This window comes from Mus musculus, chromosome 4, assembly GCF_000001635.26.
Source record: "Mus musculus strain C57BL/6J chromosome 4, GRCm38.p6 C57BL/6J".
Lineage (NCBI taxonomy): Eukaryota > Metazoa > Chordata > Mammalia > Rodentia > Muridae > Mus > Mus musculus.
The window spans coordinates 149,537,102-149,552,088 of record NC_000070.6 but is presented as its reverse complement, the minus strand read 5'-3'; the positions used below and the strand labels follow the sequence as shown (position 1 = coordinate 149,552,088).

The following is a 14,987-nucleotide window of genomic DNA, read 5'->3' as shown; positions in this document are numbered from 1 at the left end:
TCAATATCTGTCACATCTGGAACCCACACTGGCTGCCTCTGGTTTTAAGCTACCTCTCTATGCCAGGGAGAACACGTCACAGGGCTGTCGTGACAGTCACTGGGAGAGCCTTGTACATTACTTTGCAAGGAACTTGGCACAGAGAAGGAGCCTAACACATGCCTGCCATTATGATTAACAGTAGAAGTGAGCTCTAACAGGAAGAGACTGGTCAGTAACTTAGGATAAGACAGATGCTGCACATTACACAACGGCCAAAACATTTTCTTGAGAAGCGTTGAAGAGCTCAATGAGAACGCCTGAATATCAAAGCAGTTAGGCTGTAAACTCCAATAGAAGTGACTGCCTATCTTGTAAAAGCTGCCAAAACAGGAAGGAAAGGAAACAGAGTATGTATATAGAGTATGTGTATAGAGTAGGTATATAGATTATAGAGTATGTATATAGTAGGCTACATAGTAGGACCCAATCCTTGAAACTTTCGCCTCTCCTCTCCCATTTTCTACGGTGACCATGTATCACTTCAGAGCCAGGAGAGACAATGCACACCTATGGGATAGCACTGAGGAGAAACGGATGCTCACCATTCTGTGCCTGCCTCAAGAAGCTGCAGCCTCCCGCCCCCCACCCCCACCATGTCTGCAGCTGGCCCATCTCAGAAAGGCCAACTTCCCAGAGAAGCATTGATTTCCTTTAGTTCAAAGCAGAGTCCTGCCTGCCTGTCGAGTCCGCTTGGCCATCCTTGGGGACCAGAGACAGTACTCACACAAGTCACTGCCTCTCTAACTCCTAGCCCCAGAACTGCTCAATCACCACATTCAACCGTATTCACCAAGAGCCTGGCGAGTCTATGCAGCCGCACAGATGCCCACCTAGAAGGAGGCTCAGTATCAGTCACAGAGGGCCTGGCCTGAGCTGCAGGAGGCTGAGGGAGGAGTCCTGGAGCCCGACAGTGCAGAGGCAGGAGGGGTGAAGCTGGCAGTGTGGATGAACTCAGTTCCCGTGTCTACCAGGGTGTGAGAGGGCATGGTGTAGGGTGGCAGGGAGCCACTGGGACTGTGACTCACAGTGCTGACTTCTTCTGAGTCTTCCAAAGTCACTCTGGCTATGGCAGAGGAGGTGGACCAGGGGACTAATATCAATCAAGATGTTGGTTTAGAAGCTGGGGTGTGGTAGTGCACACCTTTAATCCCAGCACTCAGGAGGCAGATCTCTGAGTTCAAGGCCAGCCTGGTCTACAGAGTGAGTTCTAGGACAGCCAGAGCTACACAGAGAAAAACCCTGTCTTTAAAAACCAACCAAACAAAATGATGTCAGTTAGGAACTCTCAGCAAAACCTTTTAAAAGGGGATGGAGAGATGACTCAGTGGTTAAGAGGCTCTCTGGATTTGACTCCCAGCACCCAAATGGTAGCTTCCGACCAACCATCCACACGAAACTCCAGTTCCATAGCATCTGGTGGTTCCAGCCTCTGCTGGTTCCAAGCACACTTAACTTACGTACAGGGAAAATACTCAACTTACATACAGGGGAAACACTCGTGCACACAAAAAGAAACTAAGCTGTAGTTTAACTCCAAGAATAATTGAGCTAACAGGGCTGGGGAGTGGCTCAGAGGCTAAGAGTGCTGGCTGCTCCTTTAGAGAACCTGCATTCAGACCCCAGCGCGCACACACACACACACCACATACACACATACATACACTCACTCAGTGGCTCACAATCATCTGTAACTTCAGTTCCAGGGGACCCAATGCCCTGTTCTGGTCTCTGTGGGCACTGCACGCATATAGTATACATATATATATATATATATACACATACATACATACAGGTACACACAGATAAAAATAAAAATAAATTAATCTTTAAAAACCCCAAAACAACAACAACAACCTGGGAGGAGGAGGCTAGTTGGGAGCACTGAGGCAGGGAGATCCAAGGCCTCGGAGCAGTACTGCGCATACACCTGGGCTGTGACCTGCTCCCTCACCATGTGAGCACACAGGGAAGAAAGGGAGCCGAGAGGAGGGGCCCAGCTGGACCTGCTGAGCACGCAAGGTCGGGTGTGTCACGACAGACAGCCGACAGCTCTGGGGGTCAGGACTGGGCTCTGGGCTGAGGGCATGTCTGGAAGGTGCCGCCCTGAAGTCTATGGAAATCACGGAAAATAGGTCAAGAGGGAAGGGGTAGGAGAAAGGACTGAATCTAGAGGCACCAATACACTGGAGAGGGCCGGAGGAGGGAGGGGAGCACTAAGAGGAAGAGGAGGAAGCAGGCAGTCACAGTGATCACTGCTTAGTAGAGATCGGTCAGGCTGAGAACTGAGGGACCACTGTTCAGTTCTGGGAGGCACTGGGCCCCCGCAGGAACCACTTGGTCAACGTTACAGTGCAGACTTCTGCCCCTGCATCTTTTCCAGCACCTGCCTACTCTCTATAAACACTGCTGGGCTGTGGTGTGTAGAGGAGTACGCAGGTACCAGACCCTTCCAGCCTCAGGGGGCAAGAGTAAATGAGACTGGGCACTGTCCTATGGCTGATTCCACCTCAGGATCTCTGTTGAGAAGGACAATCTAAAGGAAGATGCTGGAAATCCTGTCTAGGTCTAGGAACCCTAGGGTGGAGCCTTGTCATCTGCTGAGAGAGAGTGCCACCTAGTGGACAGATGTATAAGATCCCTTGGCCGCCTAGGCAGAGACAGCAGGACATTTGGTACATGAGCTGAGTCAGCCTCACATACAGACAGAGACATGAGCGCCTGGCCTAGACTATACACTAGCCCGGGGTAGATGTATAAATCCATGGGTTTATTTGTAACACAGAGAAAATTAAAGAAAGCTTGAGAAGATCCTTCAAGTTGGTGCCTCCTGAAGTAGCATTTGCTCTGGGTCTGTGTGACTTCCAGAGGTATGGGGCATCAGCAGCACAAATGTTCCACACCCTTCGTCAGATATGATTCTCCCCCAATCCAGGAAACCCCATGCCACGGCAAAGAAAGTGCCTATGGGTGCCTCACACCCAAGAGGCCCCAGATTCCAGAGTGTCTGTGGCAGCCACACCTGCCTGCCCACAGCTGCTTCTCACTACATCAGCAGTTCCTATAGGAGCCAAGGCGCACTGAGCCTCCTTTTTGTGAGACTGAGTTTCAAGTAGCCCAAGCCAACCTTCCACTCACTGTGTAGTCACGAATGACTTACCGGATCCTCCTGCCTCCCAGGCGCTGGGACCTCAGCGGGTGCTGCTACCCATCTCTTTGGTGCCGGTAGGAAACCCAAGTTTTCATGGATGGTAGGGAAGCACTCTGCCAACTGAGTAATATCTTCCACCTTAACCGCGACCTTCCTAAACAGCAGAGCCGACTGTACTTATATTCTCAATTGTTGGTTCTGCAAAGTAAGTTTTCATACGTGTGTGTGTGTGTGTGTGTATGCTTTATATATACATGAAATAGTCTTATATATCTCAGGCTAGCTAGGATGTATAAGAGTATACCAACATGTTCAGCTAAATAATAAATAGTAACTTTTAAAAGGATTTACTTTATTATGTTGTTGTTGTTGTTAAGTATGTGTGTGTGCATGTGAGTGCAGGTACCTACAGGGGCCAGAGACGTTAGACTACACTGGAATTACAGGTAGTTGTGAGTTGTCTGATATGAGTATGCTGGGAATTGAACTCTGGCCATCTGCAAAAAATAGTACTTGCTCTTAACTGCTGAGCCATCTCTCTGGACCAACATATAACTTCTTAAAGGCGGGGAATATAACCGAATACTAGAGTGCCTACCTAGCATGTCCAAGGCCCTGTGTTGGATCCAGTAAAGAGTTTTCACTTCTTACAAAGAATGCATGAACAACACACACACACACACACACATACACACACACACACACACACACACACACACACACACACAACAGTTTACAAAAGCCACTAACTTGGAAAGTAAAAGTCCATTAAGGAAACCTCTGCCCAGTCACTGTTCTCTCAAAGGGTGCAGCCCCAGGGGGAGAGCACAGGCTGGCATACATGAGGCTCCAGGGTGGATCCTCAACACCACATAAAACACTTTTCCTATTAACAGCCTAGTGCGTATCCCCTTGGCTGTTCTACATCCATTCAAGACAAGAGGACACGTGGTGGGTGTGGCCACGTCTGCCACAGTCCCCAGCTTCTTTACCTTCCCATTTAGGGCATCCCACTAGGGACATCTGCACAGAGACTCAGAAACTCAATGACTCGGGATCACGTGGGAGGGAAAAAAGTCCCCTGGAACTAACTCAGAAGTCTTAAGTGTTTTAGGTGGGGAAACCCAGACCAGCCATCAAGAAGAAAAGGACTCCAGAGGGAAGGAAGGCAGGGCCGACTGTAAACACACTTGGCTGTGCAGCACACTTGAGCAGGCACGCCTGGGCACAGTTTTGTATGATATATGCACAGGCCCAAATTGCTGAGTTACTAGAGGTTCCCTGAAAGCTTTCTCCTGAGCTGGCTGGGGCAAGCACCAGAGCTGAGGAAGGAAGCAAGCCCTGGATCGAGGGCTGAGCCCACAACCTGAAGGACGGACGGGGAGGCCGCCCAGTGTGCTACACCTGCTTTCCTCCCCAGCAGCCACAACACAGAGAACACACTCTGTCCTGCTCTGCTCTGCTCTGGTGGCTGCTCCTGCCTGAACATGCCACAGGCCATTAAAGTACCTTTTTTTTTTTTTTTTTTTTGAGACAGGGTTTTTCTGTGTAGCCCTGGCTCTCTTAGAACTTGATCTGTAGAACAGGCTGGCCTCCTGAGTGCTGGGATTAAAGGTGTGGCCCACACTGTCTGGCTCACTAAGATACTGTGTAGCCCCAACCAAGCATGAAAGATTAACAGAAAAGGACCAGGAAGAGATGCTGCTCAGAAGATGTGCTGCAGTGTCAGGCGGGGCTCTCAGAGGGGAGGAGGCGCCTTAAGAAGCAAAGGGCCATGGAGCTCACAACCCAGCAGCCTTGTCAGCGAGGAATAGTTCAACTCCTGGGCACCTCTGTATCGTCAAGGGCAATGACTTCCTGCTTCCCAAACACTGCCTACTAACTGGAAGTAATACAAGCAACAGCTGTCAAGGGCCAAATGTTGTGTATTGATCCCTGGCACCGCCCCTGTTGTACAATAAATACTCGAGTGGAACTTTTGACCGTCAGGAGCCCTTTTGCATGCGGAGGTATCAGGCCTCTTCCTGCTGGTGGCAGACCCACCAGTCACTGCATGGTCGTACCTGATGGGGACAGTGTTCTCAGAACACAGAGCAGTTTCACTGTCCCTGAACTAGGTGCTGAGCGGTTAGGGGACAGGCTGAGGCTTAAGGGATGCGTTAATCAGACCATCTATGGCTGCGCAAGGCCCCCAGACATGTCTACCTCCTCCTTCCTCCAGGCCTAGAAAGAGAACCACCAGCTGCCTTGTTGGATCCCCGCTGCTGGGACCAGACAGGAGCCTGCGGATGGAGGCAACAACAGTCTGCTCTCCCTTCCCTGAACTCCTGGATCACCCATTCGGCTTTGTAAAAAAAAACCACTGCTCAGTGCTCGGGCTTGGCTGACGCCTGGCCCGTGGCTCACCCTGGTCGATGGAGTGCTGTGGCAGCTGGCTGAGCTGGCTGCTGACGACCCCAGCATAGGTGCGCAGAAATTCCTCCTCACTGGCGGTCAGCTGAAGGGTGAGAGTGCTGTGATGAGATGAGGGTGAACCTGTCCCCCCAAGTCCCTGCACCTGCTGTCCCCCACACCTCCCCCTCTGACCTCGTTAGTGTCTAGCAGTCACGTCTTGCTCCCATCCTGAAAACCAGGTCCCTGAAGTTCACACGCCTGGCCACTCCCTTTGATCTAGCTCAGTGCCTGTTCTGGCGCAGGGCAGGTAGGAACGTTCAGGCCCTGGCCACACAGCGATGGCAGTCAGCAATCTCAGGTCTCTCTATTTCTCTTTCAGAAGACGCCCTTGTGCTTGCTACTACAGCTCTCCTCAGTGGCCACCCTGCCCAGCTGCCCTGTGTCTGCCCCCAGAAGAGAAGCCTCTCTGAGGCCACTGGGGATCAGAAAGGAGGGCTAAAGACCTCACTGTCCCTGGCTCAAAATAAAAAGTGCAGTGGAGAGATAATCTCAGCAGTGCTCCCTGAACTGTGGGCTTGGGGGGCCTGAACTGGCAACAGGTGATCCCCAGGCCCACAGCCCTTTCCTGGTTCCCGGGGATCCAGGAGGCGCCCTGCAGCCCACAGGCACTCACGTTTGACCCCATCTTCCTCAGCATGAGCAGCACGCGGACCTTCTGTTGAATGTACATCTCCTCCGGACTCTTCCCGGGTGCTCCCTCGCGGTTCATCCCCCTGGCCCAGTTCTGGGGACACCTGCAAGGAGACGGGGAGAAGCGTTATGGGGAGAACGTCAGGATGAGGTACACTCTAACATCGACCCCTGTAAGTGATGCACCCCATTCTCAAACAGTCCCTGCCCAGCAGGGACCTCAGCTCTCACAGCACAGGAGAGGTTGTAGGAGGCGGTGGGTCGTCCATGTGTTCTGGCCTGGGGCCCAAGCAGGATGGCTGAGGAGCTCCTACTCCAGAGCAGAGGCTGCAGGTGACAGCCAAGGACAAATGAGAAACGGAGCCCCAAGAGTTGTAGGTTTCAATGCAAGGAACAAGCACAGATAAGGAGATTTGAACAGAGGTGGCTATATGGGGCCTTTGGCTTAAGAAACCCAGAGATCAGCGACAACACCCTGTGCAAAGCCCCTACTGAGCTCAAGCGGCCAGCTCCCGGGCAAGGCACCAAGGAGTCCCTCCATGGGGTGTCTGCCCAGGGCACCCTCACACACCCACCCCACCTGTCAGAGAGCTCCTGAAGATAGCCGTGAAGGCCAGCAGCTGTGTCCAGGTGTCTACAGCCAGCCCCAGAGAGAGCAGCCCAGAGCTGCCTCCTCCTCCAGAAGGAGCTGTGGGGAGAGGAGGCAGGATCTAGGGGCTTGGGTTACACACTTGAACTCTTGGACAAGTCAGAAATAACGCAGCAGCTGGTGGGGTGGAGCCTCCGCAGCCCTGCTACCAAGGAGCTGCACTCGGGGAATGAGGGAGCGAGCGCAGGACTGACAGGCTAAGGACAGTCCTCACACCATCTCCTCTCGGTGCCCCGTGAGTCCTAGACAGGAACATGCTGGACAAGGCAATCCTCTATGCCAAGGGCGTACCCAGGAATGTGCCAAAGCCTCGGCAGCAGCTCCCAAGTATCTACGCGTCAGCCGCTCAAAAGCCTAATGGGGCCCTCGCCCTGAAAGCCCACATAACAGGTTGAAAACCTGTCCAGATGGGGCTGACATCATGCCTGAATACTCGGCACAGCACAGGATTCCTTCCATAGTCTTTGTATCCACCCTTGGAGCCCTAGGACCCACACTCCTCTCCTCTGTGCTCCACTCCCTTCAAACTCAGCCTGGGCTCAGAAAAGGGCCAAGGTAACTACCAGGGCCTGGGAAAAGGCACAGCGGCCTCAGGCCTCGTCTCCAGGACACACCCCAGCCTGTGGGTAGCCTCACCTGCTACAGAACTCAGCAGAAAGTTCTGGGGTGGGCTGGTGAGATGGCTCAGTGGGTAAGAGCACCCGACTGCTCTTCTGAAGGTCCTGAGTTCAAATCCCAGCAACCACATGGTGGCTCACAACCATCCGTAACAAGAGTAACGAGATCTGACTCCCTCTTCTGGAGTGTCTGAAGACAGCTACAGTGTACTTACATATAAGCAATAAATAAATCTTTAAAAAAAAAATAAAGTTCTGGGGTATCTCTCCCTCACTTCACCTGTTCTCACTCTAGTTCAGGCACCAGTATTGCTGCTCTGGGGATGGACCACACTTGGCTTCCTGGTGGCTCCTACCTGGACCTTGAGTATGGATGCTGTGGCCCACGTCTCCTCCCTGATGCCTCCATCTGGACTACTGTTTGGCCTTGGCCTCACAGCCCACTCACATCCTCCACAGATCAGGAGAGACAACACTACCCCCAGCCTAGTCCTACCTGGAAATACATTTCCCAGTCCTGGCAGTTGCCCAGTGTGGTCAGCCTCTGCATCGGGTATCCACTCCCTGAGCCCAGAACTGGCTTCATCCAAGCCTCAAGGTACCTTTCCAGGGGAGCCAGTTGTGTGCCCTCACCTCTTGTCACACAGCCCTGTCACACTCTCCTAGCTCTCTGAGTGTCTTGTTGGGACGTCTGCTTATTGTCTCTTCCCTTTCTGCTGGAAAGCCAGGCTGCGTCTGCTCTACTTGCCCCTGTTCTCCTAGGGCCTGGCACCCAGCGGGCACTTGGTAAGTAGTGCCCGCCTGGCCAAATGGGGCAGGGAAGCGGTCTTCAGTGTCTCAGATACCCTCTCTCTACTGTATTCACACCAATTTGGAACCAGTGTTATTATATTAAGAGATTGAAGCAAGACCGGCATGGTGGTGCTTGCCTTGAATCCCAGCACTTGGGAGGCAGAGGCAGGCGAATTTCTGAGTTTGAGGCCAGCCTGGTCTACAGAGTGAGTTCCAGGACAGCCAGGGCTATACAGAGAAACCCTGTCTCGAAAAACAAAAAAACAAAAACAAATAAACCGAAACAAAAAGCCTTCAAACTGGGAATCAGAGCTCTTAGGAGCAAGATCTTCCAACCCTGTCCTGTGCTCAAAGGCTGGTCTGCCCCTAAGAAGCAGTGACATACCAAGAACAGCCACTAGAGGACGCCATACACCAGAGCATTGGAGCTTTCAGGTTATCTTGGTAACCCAAGAAGAATCCTGCTGTCCACCCCCAAGGGAAGTTCTCACAAAGCACACTCCAATCACAAGTGGGTCCCAGGGAACTCATATCTGCTCACTCAGGGGCTGTCATGTCATTGCTAGCTGGAGAAACACATTGTTCAGCAGTGTGCAGTCATTTTACACAGGGTGTACATCACGGCACCACAGCCTTACCCTCTATCCCAAAGAATGGCACACCCCATCCTGCTCGCTCACTGCTGCCCCCCCACCCCCCCGGGCTGTGAGCTCTCGGGGCTTATAGCAGCCGGGCTCCATGGGGTCTTCTTACTTCAATGTGCTTGCCTGGCACAACACTGTCTCCTAAACGTCAGAAGAGTCCTGACAGCGTTTCTAAAACTTCTTGCCATCTTGCATTCTGTTTACATGTATTTCTTTCTTTGTGTGTTTGTGTGCTCACCACGGTGCGTGCACATGTGAAGGCAGAGAAGACAACTTTCCGGGTCAGTTTTCTCCCAGGGATTGAACTCTCAAAGGACGTGGTAGCGAGTGTCCGCTGGTGGTGTTCCCGCCCTGCTTTGCTGCCCCTGCCTTGCTGCACGATGGGAAGGAACGCCCAGGGCTGGCTCTGGGATGGAAAGTGGAGCACAGGTCCCTGCCCTTCACATTCCAGGCCAAACGCTCTAGGATGCGAGTCTGTCCTAATTCACAGTAAAGGTGTCAATGTGCAAAAATGAATCATTGAAGAGAATGAATCACAATCGCCCCAGACAGACGTGCCACAAGCACATCATAGCACGCTTGGGTTTGTTGCCTACTGAAGCGAATATGTTATTAAATTTTGATCCTGGTTCTGTCAGGAAGTACATTAATGTCACTGGAGGATTCCTAGTTTCCCCTGTAGGGATTAAGAACTGGTCTCCATTAAAATGTGCCTAAATTACATAAGCTCACACTGCAATTAATTTAGATACTAATTATTCATCCAAGCTCAGAATCAAAAGAAATGATGCATCTTGGTAATGGCTTCAGCTATCCCTACACACTCCACCCCTAAAAACAGGCCAGCGCTTCCTTTCCACTAAGAAAATTTCTCAGGAGTCAGAAGAGAAACAGACAGGGAAAGTGGAAAGAAACAACAGGCAGTTGTCAATTATGCTAATGAAGGGGAGGGGTGAGGTCTGCGGTTTCCTATTATGTGGTGGTAAACCACATGTTATGTATAAAGTTGTGCCACGCCAGAAAATTCCATCTGACAGAGAACATACAAATACTAGAGATTAAGACACACAGACAGGCACTGCATGCACACGCAGCTGGTAGTTCTGAGGCTGCCCCTCTGCTGCAGGAAGCAAGGTTGGTCAAGGAAAAGAGGCTCCCAATCGCTGTGCAGGATCTACACAGGGAAAAGAACTGTGAGGTCACTGGCTGACACGGGCACTGGAGTGTGGGAGACATCAGGACACAGGCGTTGTATTCCCACCCAGCTACACGGACCAACATGGACCAGGCGGTGGCACTCTGGAAGAGTTAGGAGGCAGTGCACGGGGAGCGGGAGCTGCCATGTAGGTCTCTATCAGCTGATAAGGAGCCGACAGGCTGGCCCCCCTTTGACCTGCTTGAGTGACCCTGGACACCGAGCCACTTGTGCTCCCTATTATTTATAAACCTGAAGCTAATGCTGTTTGCACACTCACATTTATTTAAAAAACAAACATTAGTTTATAACAATGGGGGTCTTGCATCTGCTTAGAAAAATATAAAACAGAAAGAAGCCTTAAGCACAGGCTGGACCCTTCGGGGCACAAGGGTGGCGGTCCTCTGGGGTGCACCAATTGCCTTTCACAGTAAACCACACTAGGAAGCTGGGTGTGATGGCTCTCACCTGCAATCCCAGCACTTGGGAAGTAACAGGAGGATGCCACATGCTTGAACCAGCCTGATCCACACACTGAGTCCCCAGCCAACCACAGAAAGACAGTAACATACTCTGCCAAAAACCTAAACAAAACACTCACCATGAGGGCCAGGCATGGAGGCTTCCCTCTAACTTGGGACTACCCTGAGCTATGTAGTGAGTTTTGAGTCAACCAAGACTATAAAATAAGAACCTGTGTCACAAATATTTTTTTTTAATTTTTTCTTTTTGGAGACCAGGTCTTTGTACATAGCCTTGGCTGTCCTGGGACTCACTATGTAGACCAGGCTGTCCTCAAACTCACAGAAATCCACCTGCCTCTGCCTCCCAAGAGCTGGGGCTAAAGGCCTGTGCCACCATGTCTGGTTCAAAAGTAATTTTTTTTTTTTTTTTTTTTTGTTTTTTTCAAGACAGGGTTTCTCTGTGCAGCCCTGGCTGTCCTGGAACTTACTCTGTAGACCAGGCTGGCCTCGAACTCAGAAATTCACCTGCCTCTGCCTCCCAAGTGCTGGGATTAAAGGTTTGCGCCACCATGCCCGGCTCTCAAAAGTAATTTTTAAAGCATTTGACAATTTTTTTAAAAAACAAGCTAGGCAGAGTGAAGGAGCTAGACAGAGTGGCTCACAGCTGCAAGCCTAGGCAGAGTGGCTCACAGCTGCAATCCTAGGCAGAGTGGCTCACAGCTGCAATCCCACCACTCGGATGCTGAGGGAGCAGGACTTCTGAGGCCATCCTCAACTACATAATGAGTTTGAGGCCAGCCTGGGCTACAGCAGACCCTATTTCCAAAACACAAAAAGGCAACATACACACAGATACATCCCATACAGACACACAGACACATCCTACACAGACACACAGACACATAGACATACAGATATACACATACACACATACAAAGACACCCCCCCACAGACACACTCAGACAAGACATACACACAAACACATCCCCATAAAGGCAGATACACAGACAGGCAGACACAGACAGACACACACACACACACCCCACAAGGGCATGAGAGCTGGGCATGTGGCTCAGGGATAAGTAAGGCACTTGCCTAGCTTGCATAAATAAGGCCCTGAGCTCCATCTGCAATGCACCACAAAAACAAACATCTCTGCACCTTTAAGTGTATAGGTTTACACAAGGTTTATAGCAAACAAAAAAGAAATCATGTAACGCACAGAGTTTATAGAAACTACTAACTCAGCAGCACTGTGACATTACATCAGGTGGGCAGCTGAGTGGTGTTTGTTATTATGCATAGGTCATGGGTTCAAGTCCCAGCAGTACAAGTTAAAAACAAAACAAAACACAAACAAACAAAAACAAGAAAGAAAAGGAAGCCCCACACTGGAAGAAGCATCCTGAGGGACCGAGGAGAAAGGAGTCAGGTGGGTGACTGACTGTGGTGTCCACCCCTAGGGTCTCAAGCCTTCCCCCACCCCCACTACAGCACTATCCCAAGGCCACGGAACAGAGCCTTCCCCTCAAGTCCTTACCTGCTTCTGGAAATTCACTTCAGGCAAACAGATGCTCAACTCTAAGGGGAGGACCGCGCCTGAGAAGAAATAGCAAGGTGCCGCCCTGTGGAAACACAGAACATGGTCATGGGAGGAGCCTGAAGGGCCCATGCACACACCCCGACCCTGAGGGACCAGAGCCGCTGGCGCAGAGCCTATGGTCATGGCTCTGTCATAGTCCAGAAATACCTGTGTGTCAGGCAAGCCCAGGGAGCCTGCTCTAACACCTCCAAGACAGGGTGCTGAGTGTGCACCAGGCCTCTTATTTCCGGCTGAGGCAGGTCTGCCCACTCCACACAACACACACCCCCTCCTCGGAGCTAGTCTGTGTAGAAACATGGGACCAGGATGACTCACTAGACAGATGACCTCCCACCCACCAAATGCCTCAGATAACAAGGCCAGGTCCCTTAGCTTCGGCCTCCTGCATGCTCCAACTGTGTCGCTCTGTGTACGTAGTTGACATCTGTAGCTGTCCTCTGGTACAGACACATGTCACACCTACAGGAGGCACAACTGAGGCTTACACACTGCCTAGCCTGGCAGCCGTCTGTCTGCCCCAACACCTCCTCCAAGAACGAAAGAACACAACTTCTCTGGTTTTTCCCAACATCCTCATCCCCTGGATAACACGTACTAGCTAACCTGGTAGAAGTGTGGCCTAGTACTGTGTACTAGTGACCACCACGCCAAAGCACTTAGAGCTGTCAGTCTTCGTATCCCACCGAGGTTCTCAGCCCTGCTCAGCCCTGCCATACGGGAAGGACCAAAGCAGCCTGGGAATACCTCCCTACCCGCCTTCTACAGACAAAGCTGCCAAGGCTGAGGAGGCACAAAGTGATCTATACAGAGAGACAGACACACAGGCAGGCAGGCAGGCAGGCAGGCAGGCAGGCAGGCACAGAGAGGGGGGAGACAGGGAGGGAGTGTGTGTGAGCGCAAACACTTGAGCATGCATGCGGAGGTCAGAGGCAGGAGTAGCATATCTCCCTCTATAACTCTCAGCCTCATATCTCTGAGACAGGGTCTTGCCCAGAACCTGAATCTCACCATCTGGCCAGCCGCTGGCTAGCTGACCGTTTCTTAGGATCTGCCTGTCCCTGTCCATCCCAACCTGCAATGGGTTACAAGCACATGTGGCCATTCCCTTTTTTCTTTTTCTTTTTACACAGTGCTGAGAATTTGAAATCAGGTCCTCGTGTCTATATAACAACTGCTTTTACCCACTGAGCCATCTTCCCAGCCCCACACAGTGGGACTTGCACAGTCTCCCCACATCAAACACCACTCTGCCTGTGCTGTGCGGGTCCCTCCATCTGGAAGATGGCTGGGATAGAAGTGCCAGCATCCTGCCTGACACCCCAACACACCGTCAGAGCAGCCCTATAGGAAGAGGTCGTTTATAGCAATTAATTGCTCTCTTCTTCCTCCAGATATCAAAGCACTGAAATACCAGGGAGCCCTGGGGAACTTCCACCCAAGTCCTCACATTCCTTCAAAAGAGATGAAAGGAGAACCTCCTACTTCTGAGGCTTTTAGTTCTTCTACGGCAGAGACCACTAATTATCCCTCCTGTCCACAGGGTTCAGGACCTTCCAAGGACGAGAGGGAACTCTGTGACTTAAGTGAACGCATCAGAAGGCCAGGGTGACCCAGGCCTTCCCAGACAGCTATCCACTTAAAAATCAGGCCAACGGTCCCAGATTACAAAAAAAGAAACTGAGGCTCACGATGCTCAGGTCCTGGGCAGCACTGGAAACTCTTGTGCTCCAGGAGCTGGCTTCTGTTCCCAACCAGCTGCCACTAACTAGCAGTGTGACTCAAGACAGGTCACCATGCCATGTGCCATGTGTTCACAGTATGTCAAAAGGAGCTTGAGCAGTGTACCCCACAGGTGGACACAGGGTGATGGCTGGCTTCCTGCACTGCAGGCTGCATGGTGACAAGGGCCCCTGAGTATGACTTGGAGTCTGTCTCACCTCATCACAAGTTGATCTGTCTGTGTATTCTCAACTTGTGATGAGAGGAAACGAACTCCATTCAAGTCATGTTAGAGCAACGCTTCTCAGACACTGTGTGTGACAAAGAACATGGACAGAAATATAAGGCCTCCTGGGGACATATTTCCAGGAGTTCTGTTAGGACTGCTGTGAGGAGTCTGCCTGGGGGCCCAGTCCCAGCGCACAGGAATGGAGGACTGAGAAGCCTACAGACAAATGGCAGGAACACACTCTTCCTTCAGATAGAGTGGGTACACAGTGAGGATCTCCAAAAATCCCCGGGACCAGAATGGAGACAGCCAGGCCCCGGGAGGCAGGAGGACCTCCTGAGTGGCCCTAGGGCAAGGATGGGGCTCCTGAGGAAGAGAAGCCTTGAGAGTCAGATGCCCAGAAAGGTGACGATGACACAGGAAGGCCCTGGGCTGCAGCAGAGCACACAAAAGGGCAGGAGCCAGGATAAAACTGAGGCTCAAGATGCAAGGGCCCTTCAGCTGAACCAAGTCCACCTTGCCACAATCCCTGGTCTAGGGGTGACTGAGCTAAGAGGCCTTCCAAGCAAAGCGGTGAAGGCCAAGGGAAAGCAAAGAAGACGGCAGAGTGAAGGGAGTCCAGGACAGGATCCTTTACAGGGGGAGCATGGCAGTCAGAGGACAGCTCTGCTGGGTACCCCCTACCCACCTCACCTCAGTCAGGCCCCACTGCTCACAGCACGCACTAACCCAGGCTTTACTGAGAGCCCCTCCATAGCAGGGCTGCTGGGCTGCTCAGTCCCTGCAGGAGTGCTGACCTCC

General features: G+C 51.7%; 1 protein-coding gene and 1 non-coding gene across 3 annotated transcripts in view; both read right to left on the bottom strand.

The window, feature by feature from the left end:
* Positions 1–14,987, bottom strand: part of Ctnnbip1 (catenin beta interacting protein 1) — a 48,197-nt gene that overhangs the window by 14,349 nt on the left and 18,861 nt on the right. Inside the window, exons 2-4 of one of the 2 annotated variants that reach the window (NM_023465.4) lie at positions 12,176–12,260; positions 6,258–6,378; positions 5,597–5,687 (exon numbers count right to left, since the gene is read on the bottom strand). In NM_023465.4, the coding sequence (NP_075954.1) occupies positions 5,597–5,687; positions 6,258–6,353 (187 nt within the window). In that variant the 5' untranslated portion in view covers positions 6,354–6,378; positions 12,176–12,260. Of the gene's footprint in view, positions 1–5,596; positions 5,688–6,257; positions 6,379–6,854; positions 6,973–12,175; positions 12,261–14,987 lie in introns of those variants that run through there. The other variant, NM_001141930.1, reaches the window with a different exon arrangement.
* Mir5616 (microRNA 5616) lies at positions 14,167–14,226 on the bottom strand. Its single transcript, NR_049189.1, has one exon. It is a non-coding gene; the product is annotated as a microRNA 5616 (primary transcript).